At 39.2% G+C, this 12,008-nt stretch overlaps 1 protein-coding gene across 1 annotated transcript in view; it reads right to left on the bottom strand.

Annotated features, from left to right (window-relative positions):
• nell2a (neural EGFL like 2a) overlaps positions 1-12,008 on the bottom strand; it is a 68,807-nt gene that overhangs the window by 21,027 nt on the left and 35,772 nt on the right. The window contains exons 13-15 of the mRNA XM_058408776.1: positions 11,201-11,326; positions 3,178-3,300; positions 2,309-2,404 (exon numbers count right to left, since the gene is read on the bottom strand). Coding sequence (XP_058264759.1) covers positions 2,309-2,404; positions 3,178-3,300; positions 11,201-11,326 — 345 coding nt within the window. The remainder of the gene's footprint in view (positions 1-2,308; positions 2,405-3,177; positions 3,301-11,200; positions 11,327-12,008) is intronic.

Genomic DNA, 12,008 nt, shown 5'->3' with positions numbered 1-12,008 from the left:
AAAATTTCTTCCAATACTTTCCAACAACTTTAAGAGTACTAAGAACCAAACTGACATTTAGACAAGGGCCTAGCTCAAGGGATCCAGCAGAGGCAGCTTTGTGGCCCTGGGATTCAAACACACAACCTTCTGAGCAGTAGAATAACACCTTAACCACTGAGCTATCACATACCTTCTCAGAACCAGAGACGGAGCTAAGTGGACGATCGCATTCAGTATTTAGTAAAGTGTTGGGGCTTGGTAATTGCCCCTTCTTCATTCATTTTCCAGTCATTTATTAATGATAAAAGGATTAAAGGATAATGTTGAAGGAGATGCTAGTTTATTTTGTTATACATACACTTATATTTCCTATTATCTCTTTACTTCCTTTATTTATCTGAGCCAATGTCCCACCAGAATTTTACTTGGGAATTTTATATTACTTAATTTTAATATCTGAGTCTGCAGGGGGTCACTGTGGATGACAACAAGGCTGAGATGATACACATTTAACACCGGGTGAAAAGGAGCAGTTTCATTTCGGGCGACATTTCAGGGTAAATTAGACCTAACCTTTAAGTAACCCTGTGTATAAATCTAACTTCTAACATATTTCAGCAAAAGATTAATTTCAGCAATTCCTTTTTGCAACATATATACAATCCAAATACAACCTAGTCACCTAGAAAGGAAAAGCTAGAACAAAAATATGAAAAATTGTGTATGTGTGAGATTATATGAGTCTTACAGAGTTCTATATTTAACAGTGTATTTATTGGGCTTCTAGAGCGTATAGGTGTGGGTGTTCCTTTTTATGCATTTCTTCACACAATTTAAAATGACCTTTATCATTAAGAGTGGCTGTGCATAAAATCACACATCACAACCCATCTCCTTAATCTAGATACACATGCTCAATCATTCCACTGCACACCTCATTATAATATAAATACAGGCGGTAAATCACTAATAATGAGTTCAGACAATCGCCATAAGTAATGTTACAGCATGCATTGTAGGAGAATATTAAACCGAAGCAGCTTAATACATTTAAGAGCAAAATCATCCATTATCTTTAAAGTGCCTGGAATAAAATAATGTTTTGTAGTCGTGTATTAAAATCAGTAGCAAACTGATGAAATAAATCGATGAAAATGTTATGACTAAAAAAATATAACAAAACAGCAACAGTAAGGGATTATGAAAAACAGGCTGGATTGTATGAAATTATTTTCATAGGGAAGTGGTACCTCAGTGGTTAAAGTGTTGAACTAATACTTAGAAGTTTGAACCCCAGGACCACCATGCTGGGCCCTTGAGCAAGGCCCTTAACTCTCAGTTGTATAAATGTATGCAAGCCACTCTGGATAAGTGCGTCTGCCAAATAATAGAATTTCTGAGACCTAAATATATACGATGTTTTGAACAAGCAGCTCAGATTGTGTGCTGCTACTGAAATGTTACTTTTGCCACTATCATTACAATCAAGTGTCTGAGGGCTCTTCAGAATCTTAAGCGTCTATCTCTGTACTCTGGGAATGACAGGGAGTAAAGAAAAGCAATTGGGCTTCAATCGGCTGCTGCAGAGGGACAAGTCGTAAAAAGGCCCCTTTATGTGGAATCGATGCAAAGCTGGATGAGTAGGAGGGTCCTGTTGCAGAGATGTGCATGCTTCTTGCTGCAGCTTGCTTTTGTCTTAGCTGTGTTCAGCATCTGCTGCTACCCATAATTACCTGTAGAGGAGTAGCAGCGCTGCTGCATTATGTAATGTTGAGATTACAAACACAGTCTCACTGAGCTTTAAATCCATGTTTTGATTAGTAGGTCCCTGCAAACTCAGCCCTTTTTTTCTCGAGGTAATTCATAGCTAAATTAGATGTGAACAGAAGCAACTTTATTACAAAAAGTCAATAAGAGCGCGCGGAGGATGGATGGCAAAATGAATCTGAATCTATTTAACGAGTCTCAGACGCCGAATGCTATATGACGCAGCTCTCCAGCTGCTGTACAGGTGAGAAGGAATGAAATCCTTATTCTCTTACAGCATATTTCAGCATGTGGAGTCATACAGAGATGAAAAGCCATGTGTAAATCTAATTTGATATGAAATCTCATTTCCAAACTGCAACAAACACAGCGCATTCGGCTCCAGATAAATTAAACGAGGAGTGTATGGGTGACGATCTTGGCATTTAGGACGAAATCATGAACTTTCCTCAGTTCCACTTCATTACACCAGTTTAGATGCAAATGCAAGCAATAAATGCACAAGGTAGGAAGACCAGATGATAACAAGAGCATTGACACGACAGCTAGTACCTCTTACCTGTCTCACACTTCTTCCCAGTGAAGCCCTGAGCACACACACACGTGTTGGGAGAGGTACAGGTACCGCCGTTCAGACACAGACCATCACACAGAGCTGAGGATCGAACAAAGGTTACACACATCAGACTTAAACTCAGATTTACAAACAGATTTTATAACGATTTGTCGGTTTCTGTGTCATGCACACGACAAATGGATTTCTCTTGGATCACATGCATTTTAAACTCACATTTTTTGCTATTCCTCTTCACACACACACACACACACTATATACCTTTAACCCTTTTTTACCAATACACTGGACTATCTATCCCACAACTTTTTCATTCAGTATAAACAAATAAAAATAAAGGGTATAAAAATAAATTTTAAAAAAGGGTTATGGTTAGTGGTGAGGGTTAGGGTTAGGGGTGTATGAGCTATTAACTACCACTGTGGAGTGTGACATGATAAACAATTTTAAATTCAGACAGGGCAGTAAAATAACAAATAACCATATAATATATAGTTATATTTTAGTGCATAAGAATATGTTCAGTACAACACTTGGTCATTAGACTACCAGCAAATGTTTTTTCCCATCCAGAAAAGCATAACTTCACACATGATAAAGATGCAATAAGTTGACTTTAGGTTAAATAGAGTATTATTTTATCATTTATAGCAACTATAGGCCAAAGGTAATTGGGCATTTGAAGCCAAACATTAAACAAACAAGCAGTCCAATTAACCACAGAGACGGTCTAAAAGAAAGCAGGTAGCTTGTGGTGTGCTAGGCAGGTGTGTGTGTGTGTTTGTGTGTGTGTTCGTGTGTGTGTGTGTGTTCGTGTGTGTGTGTGTGTGTGTGGTGAGCAGCATCGTCCTCACCTTTGCATATGGTGCCGTTGCCAGTGTAGCCAGGTTTACAGGAACAGCTGTGCCCCCCTACAGTGTTAAAGCACAGTGCATTCTCATCACAGCTGTGCTTCCCCGACACACACTCATCATGCTCTAGAACAGAGACAGTGTCAAAGAGAGAAAGAAAATCAGAGAGAAAATATATGTATAAAATATAAATATGATATAAATATGTATGATATAAATATGAGATAAATATGGTATAAATATGTATAAAATCAGAGAGAAATGTATAAATGTGTATAATAATAGCTATAATGTATGCTATTGTCTTAGAGTAAAGAAAGAAGAGATGAAACACGTGGAGTTATAAGTAACGCTTTATTTAGAGCTAGAAACGCCTTCAGCATGCTCTTCAGCAAATGTTAGCATGTGCAAATACCGTACACTGAACAGGTTTAACACTGATTGCTCTTCAACTGCCCATGAGCTCAAGGGGAGATCTTTGTCTGCACAGGATAATCCCATTTCATTCATAACAAGGGTAGGTCCAGCAAGATCACAAAAGTATTAAAAGTACTAATCAGGACTAACAATCATTCCAGGTGACATGACTTCTATCAAACTAATTTGCAATTTTGAAGATTTAGGCATGTGTCCCACTCTAGACAACGTTATTTCATACGGAATGTCCTGTAACCCGGTTTTTAGCCCTGATCATTATCACTCATGTAAAAGGAAAGACCAAACTAACAGCCAATGAAAGTAGCATGTGATGAAAATATATAAGTCGGAATGTCACCTTGGAAAATGATTCATGTTAAATGTCTGTATTGATTTGAAGACCGCTGCTAAAACGGACAGAGGGCGAAGGAGGGAAAGAGAGAGAATGGTGCAGAACGAGAGCGAGGTAGGCAGGAGATAGAAATAGATAGAGAAAGGAGAAAGAGAGAATACAAGGTGACTCTGTAAAGTCAGAGTATGACTCATTCCTGCATGCATGCCCTTGGACTGAAACTCTAGTGAACAATGCTTTTTTACTTATCTCACTCCACACACTTGCCAAAACTCCTTGCTTTCATGCAGAACAGAATCCTACACCAGATCCTGCGATGATTTTCAGAAGCCCTTGCTTTGCGTCAGCTTGTGGATATTCACTTAATGATAAAGATCCCTTTGCCTCTTAATCAGTGGAGTGTATGTAGTGTATTTGTAAAATACAAAAAAAAAATGTCATAATGAGTACTGAGCTTTTATTCTCCCAAAGGCAGACTGATATTGTAAAGCTTGCTCTAGGGCGTGTAATATATTGTAATGTAGTGATTATAGTGTAACACATTCAGTTATGCACCCAGCCATGCATGCATATCCGCCCTGCCCGTGTACAGTCCTGAATTATACACAGGAATCTGACTGCAGAGAGTCCGAATGAGGCAGGAATTAAATGTCAAGTAGACGGGTGAGGAGATTAACCCAAGGTCACTGCGGCCTGCTGGCAGTTGGACCTGCATGCTGTGTGTTACTGCAAGCATATCGACAGGGTTGCAGAGACGCTGTGACACTTTCTCACCTCCTGCCACTCAAATCTACTCCCTCTCCCCCCTTCATTCGTTCTAGTGTTGTTCATGCTCCTGTCAGATAAACAATCAATTATGTACAGGCAGTCACCAAGGGGATGCTCTGTGTTATTTCGCTCTCCTCTTCTCCTCCATTGCTGTTGGAACATCTGTGCCGAAAACAGAGCGATGAATACCAAACCCAGAGCTACATGCTAATGAAAGGCATTCATTTACAGCATGGAGCCTTGAATACGAGCTCTTTCACCATTTATGAAAAAAGAGGCCTGTGTTACTGTATAATGCATGCTTTTCAGCAACTATTCCTGAACACATACATACTTTCAAAAGCAACAGATGTCGTGTGTATATATATTTGGCTTTCATGCAAACCGTGTTGTGAAAATACATGTCTTTCTGCGCACAGAGAGCCAGAGATGGGAGATACAAATTTAGAAAGATGACATCAAATAGCCGGATTTTAATGCCTTAATTAACCCTGTCTCTTTAGAACTGCCACCACCAGCATCTCACAGACGCTTCCTTACTTAAAAATAAAACCAAGAAATGAAATAAAAAATAAATGCTTATATTGCGGAGTTCAAATCTCTGCCAGGAGACAGAAAGGAAACTATTGCACTAGAATTCTAGCACTATTCATTTCCCTCACTACTAACAGGTGCTGTATTCACTAACAGACATTTCTATTTGTAAACTAAAAATTCCAGTCATTTGTGGTTCTTCAGAAGCCCAAAGCTCCGAGGGAGGCCTGAGAAACAGTGTTGATAGCGGCGTCTTTGAACTGACTCGCTCTAATCCCGCTTCCCCTGTGACCCCCAGTGGGTAAGTGAGGTAGCTGATGCACACACCCACACACAAATCGGAAAAGAGTCTGCCAGCTCTGTTATCATCAGATTAAAGCCTTCTTACTGACCTCTGGAGGAAAAACACAAACACACACACACACACACACACACGTATACTCAAAGATCAAGAGAAAAAGAAAAAGAAGGGGGAAAGAGAGCTAAAGAGAGTGTTCCCTTCTCTAGGATTAAAAGCTAATCTTCATTATTGTTAAAACACTTGAACCCGTGCCTCACTTCAGTAGGGAATGGAGTGAAATCTTGACCAAGTTAAAGGAGTGATGGTAAGCTGATTATGTGTTAGGGTCAATCAAGAGAAGTTGTATTTCATTAATCCCAGCAGTAATACTTGTGTCAAGTGTCAGTCTTAATACCAGCCTACACAGTGCTTAAGTATATAATATATATCTGACTGACTGTATAGAGTAAAAAATCATTTTCATATGTAGGATTTTCTGTCTGGGTTTATTTTATTTTATTTTTTGGCATTTTTTGAGCAGCTTTTAGTTTTGGTATTTTTGACATTTCAGTTAGAACTCTGCTAGCCTGCTTAGACAACCCCGTCTGTTCTTCTTGACAGATATGAATGATTCTGTCCAACCAGCCAAAGATGACAAAAAAATCAAGTTTTTAGTAAGAAGTAAAAGAAGAATTGAGGGCACAAAGCCTTTTTTTATCACCACATATACATTACAGCACAGTAGAATTCTTTTCTTCACATATCCCAGCTGTGGAAGCTATGATACAGCACCCCTAGAGCAGGGAGGGTTAAGGGCCTTGCTCAATTGCCCAATAGTGGAGCTTTATGGTGCTGGGGCTTGAACCCTGATCCTCTGAAGCCTTAACCGTTTGAACCTCCACTGCCCCCTGACTTATGGTTTCTGACTTACAATGACATCTCTACTTCCAGAAAATATATTAGTAAATATATTTTAACATAATGAGGTAGAGACCGGCCATGCTGTATGGTAAAGAGACAGTGTCACTGAGGAAGGGACAGGAGTCAGAGCTGGAGGTAGCAGAGCTGAAGATGTTGAGGTTCTCTTTGGGAGTGACATGGTTGGACAGGATTAGGAACAAGTACATCCGAGGGACAGGTCATGTCGGACGTTTGGGGGACAAAGTTAGGGAGAGGCCGGATTAAGATGGTTTGGACATGTTCAGAGGAGGGAGAGTGAGTATATTGGTAGGAGAATGTTGGACATGGAGCTGCCAGGCAGGAGGCAAAGAGGAAGGCCAAAGAGGAGGTATATGGATAGAATAAATGAAGATATGAAGCTAGTGGGTGCAAGTGTAGAGGATGCAGAAGATAAGGATAGGTGGAGAGAGATGATTCGCTGTGGCCACCCCTGAAGGGAAAAGCCAAAAGAAGAAGAAGAAGAAGAAGACTTCCTAACCTTAACTTGGTGACCGGTTGCATAGTGGGTCAGATACTGGATCAGATTTTACAAACACAGCAGATAATGCAAATCTCTAAAGCTATGCTAGCGAAATGCGATTTCCTCCCACAGTGAATGTCACGCTTGGATCCCTACGTTCCATAACAAAATAGACATAAGCCTGATCAATTTGGTTTGCAATCAGGTAACAAAGCGTGAACAATGCCTGCAGTACTGCCTACATCATCCAAACAAAGAAATGTGCTTAGAAACTCTGCATAAGGTTTAAAATGTTTATATAACTCATAAAAAAACACATAAGAAATGTATTTAACAGAACAGAACTCACTGAATCACTCAGCTTTTATTTCAGCCCAGATGTTAGTGTGAAGAGAGATCAAGAAAGTTTAGAGACAATGATGAGGCTTGTGTTTCAGTGATGCTAGTGACTTTTACTTCAGGTGATGAGACAGAGACAGTTGTGGAGGCTGATGATAATTCTAGCGAGAACCCATATTAAAATTGTTCAAATTAAACTTGGTCAGAAAACCTTTTCCTTCAGTAGCTTAGGTTACAAGGCTGATGTAGGCGTAGAAACTTTCAGCGGAATTGAAATAAATTTCCTCAGATTTAAAATGATAGTACTTAAATTACTTACAAAAAGAGAAACAGGAAAGTTTATAGTTTTCAGAACAGAATATAAATATTAAAGTGTTCAATATACAATATAAATATTACAGTCTCAGGCTACCAGACGTATGTCATCACCAGACAATAATCTGAAATCTGAGGTGGTCATGACAAAACTAACTTATACACCATTTCTTGTGTTTGTTTCTTCTCTCCTTTGTTAACTTCTTAGTTTTTATGTCACCTTCATTTAGCTAACGACTGTTGCACTGAACTGTACATGCATTAGCGGCAGCTTTAAATCACTCAACTGCAGGGTGAAGTTATAGATTAAGACAAATACCGTTATAAATCTGTGTCTCGGGAGCCGCAAAACAAACCACAGCACTCTGCATTCAGCAATTAATCGCCTGTGTCTCTTGGGAAGACAGCGAATAGTGTTTTGTCAAGGGGTGGTTTAAGGGGTAATACAAAGTAGAGCAGGATTAATATGGTGTAGACTGCAGTGTGTGTGTGTGTGTGTGTGTGTGTGGTTGTGGTGCCTGCAATTAGGAACTAGAAGTTTTCAGTGTGGGTTAACATTCAAAGAAACAGATGCTCACTAGCCATTAATTACAACATCTGTGATGAAGATACATTTAGAGCACTGGCACAGAAGATGCAGATAATCTGCATCAGAAAGTTTGAGTGTGTGTGTGTGTGTGTGTGTGTGTGTGTATGCTCAAATGGAACCAGAGATGCGTCTAATTAAAAGTTTGACTGTTTTGAAACGTTTCACCTCAACCTGGAAGCGTGTCTGATTCAGCCATCTTGCTGGCAGACAAACTCTGCTAACTCTAAGAGGACTTTTCTCTTATCAGGAGGGATTCTAAAATAGTGTGCATGGGACAGCAGGAGAGCACTATTGGCAAACTAGCACGTCTGTTTACTGCCAAGGCCGCAATGAAACAACACTGGAGTTTTACTGCAGACTGAAAAAGGGCCTAATGTGGATCCTGTGATTTTTATAATCCAAGGGTCCTCAAATCAGTAATCCAGCTAAAATGTTTCATTTCATTGTCTGAACCGCTTATGCAATCTATTCTCAGGTCACGGGGCGCCATCAGGCATCAAGGCAGGATACACCCTGGACGGAGTGCCAACCCATCGCAGGGCACACACACACACTCATTCACTCACGCAATCACACACTACGGGCAATTTAGAGACTCCAATCAGCCTATTAGCGTGTCTTTGGACTGTGGGAGGAAACCGGAGCACCCGGTGGAAACCCACCAATCATGGGGAAAACATGCAAACTTCACACACACAGTGAGTGGGAGCGAGACTCGAACCCAGGAAGCTGGAGGTCAGCTAAACTGTAATCCAGCTTTTTACACATTAGGCTCATTATTTAAATGTTTACAGCAATATTTTGCCTACTTAATAAATTATAGAGCTTTCGTATAACACAATTCCCTTTAATTTGCCCTCAAGTTTCACATTTATTTACATGATTTTTTAATTATTAGGTTTTAAATTTAAGTTAAATTCGATTCACATTTCCTGTCATACATGTCACTGCTTTAGGCAAACAAACAACGCTATAATTGAATCAATAGGGTTTATCTGTCACGATATATTATTTAAATAAAACATTATATAGTGCCATTCTATAAGTGAAACTGTCAGCAATGCAGAAAATTAAATCCCTCCCAATTCACAGTATTGAGAGCATCAGCTTTCTTACCTTTACTATACTAAAAAGAATAAACCTCGGGTCTTTTCATTGCCTGTCTACTCAGCTCCTGTATCTTCATCAGTATGTTTATGGGTTTATACAGGCATGCTAAAAGCTACACAGTATTATAGGGAGAAATCTCTACTCAGTCAGAGTAGAGTCGAAGAAATAAAAAAAACAAAAAAGTATATTTCAGATGATAAAAGAGGTAGGCTGGTTAGAACAGCACTCATATTTCAGCATTCATCCATGATGCATGCTGTCTCTTAACAAGCTCTGTTGTCAGCTATGTGATAACAAGCAACAAGGATCAATCACAGGAAAGAAGCTGTATGCCTCTAGGCCTTAAATATCTCCCTCTGGGTCATATTTACCCTACACATCTATTCCACACCTTAATTGGACAATGTGAAACAGAAAACACTTCGATAATGATTAGTCATATACAATGTACTATATAAAGGCTGAACAAATCAGTCAGGTATACTAACTCACCATGCCTACAGGCTTCATTTGAACCCTTTTTCCGTATAGAGATACTATGCACAATACTAACTCCCAATATTTAATCAAATAATCTCAATATGTGTGTATAGTGACAATGTAGCTCAGTGCTGAAGCATTAATATACCTGCCATAAACCAATGGGGTGTCACCAAGCATAAAATCAATAAACCAGCAGTCCTTAAGGGCTACAGCACTCGACTGATTCACTTCATCAGGTAATTGCCAAGCCAGGTTTGAGTTAAATTTGGCATGTTAGAGGAGAAAAACCTTTCTTTGGAGTGGAGATTCATTCTTCACTGCAGGTTTTACTTCGCATCGCATCACATCACATCACATGTATTTACTCACTGATTGAATCAGCTCTTGCACAAACAGCTTAATTCTCAGCTTCAGTATTATATTCAGTCTCATTTAAAGATGCGCCGCGCCGCGCACAAGGCCCTTTGCAATCTCACGATCCGTGATTTGTTCACGCTGGTCGATACTCATAGAGGAGTGTGCGTGTCAGAGAGAGTTATATCCCACTCTGCATGCCAAGGTGAAGATGGTACATGTATAGTTCTATCTTCATAAGTCAATACGCGGATGACAGGCATTTGACTTTAGTAAGCACCTCTTACAACCGAGTCACTATAACAGAGCCAGAGAAAGGCTGACTTAATCACACAAATTGACTTTTATAGGGGTAGCAAAACTCTGCGCAGTAACCCCCCAGCTCCCAGGCTGGTTAAATCATGATCTATTTGAAAGCACTGTAGCAAAACTGAAAACATCTCTTTTACAATATTGATGTTCGGAGGTTCAGAAAAATTAAATGCTGTAAATGGTTCATCTGCTGCCTAGTAAATAAAGCATTAAGAAATGATGCGTAGCCTATAATCAAACTGGTACAGCTGTACTACATACACTGAGGTTGGAATAAAGAACATATGGATATGCATTGCACATAAGGATTAAGTATTTATACTGGATTCAATTCCAGCCTGGTCTAGCTATTCCTGTAGGATTGCTGGATAAAGCTTTTAGATTTGCAAATAAAATCCAGAAATTCGGTATAAGCATTGCACATGCACCCAAAAAATCCAATTGCTCTACATATTAAGAGGCACATCAAGTGGTTTAACACCAGTGATCAGTTTAATCACTGCAATTCAAGCCAGTAACAGAAGAACATACACATGTTGCTGAACCTCACCCCAATTTCCAGTAAGCTGAACCACACTGGAGAGAACAGCTTTTTAATTACACACGAGGTGCTTTAGAGACACTTTTTTTCAAGTCTATGGCATTAAGGTTAAATTTGCCATCACTATTTCATTACACCATGGAATGTAATCCATCTCATGGTCAAGTTGGTCATTGCATTGTACAATTAAACCACGGTTTTTTATTCCTTACCGGTGCAGGAGTAGTCATCAATGCGGATGTATCCTGTGTGGCAAATGCACATAAACGATCCAGGGGTGTTCACACACATAGTGTTCTCTCTGCAGTAATGCTTCCCCTCCGCACACTCATCGATATCTGCAAGAAGAAAAACAGGCTTTCAGTACAGAATTTAACATACACAAAACTATACTGACACGTAATACATAATATTGCAATTGAGGGTACTTTTTCGAGCCATCAGAAAGCTCTCTTGTTAATAAAAATAAATGGTATAGGCACAGATTGCTCATTAATGGGTCATAGATTAGAATTGATCTTCATCTTGTAATACTCTGCACTCTGCGATCCAAAGACACTGTCAATCAATCAATCACAAAATGATATTAAAGCTAAAATTAAACTGCAGTACTTGTTGCGACTGTGGAAAAAGAAATGATTTTTCTCTCCCGCAGGAGGCAAATGAACAGTAAACCTGAGACAGAGGAAAACACTTCAGACTAATTCAGGGGAATAAAGAGGTCAGGGACAAACTGGAACATTCTGCATCTCATTAATTCTGACAAAGTCAAATGTAGGGTTTTAAATCAAATCAAAACTGATAAAAAATTTTCAGTTTTCAAATGAAAAACTAACCCAATTTACTTCAAACATCCATCTTTGGCCAATCCTTGAAAATGTTCTACTTTTCTTCTCCTTTTCTGCACTCTGCAAGCATGTTTATTATTCAGTCAATTATCCATGGCCTTCTGTAAAGCCACATTCAATATTATTTTAATTTACATAAGTCGCTGATTTAAATCTAGTGAATACAAGAGAA

Source organism: Hemibagrus wyckioides, linkage group LG14 (assembly GCF_019097595.1).
Source record: "Hemibagrus wyckioides isolate EC202008001 linkage group LG14, SWU_Hwy_1.0, whole genome shotgun sequence".
NCBI lineage: Eukaryota > Metazoa > Chordata > Actinopteri > Siluriformes > Bagridae > Hemibagrus > Hemibagrus wyckioides.
Note: the sequence above shows the minus strand (reverse complement) of the source record. Positions and strands in the feature narration are given on the sequence as shown.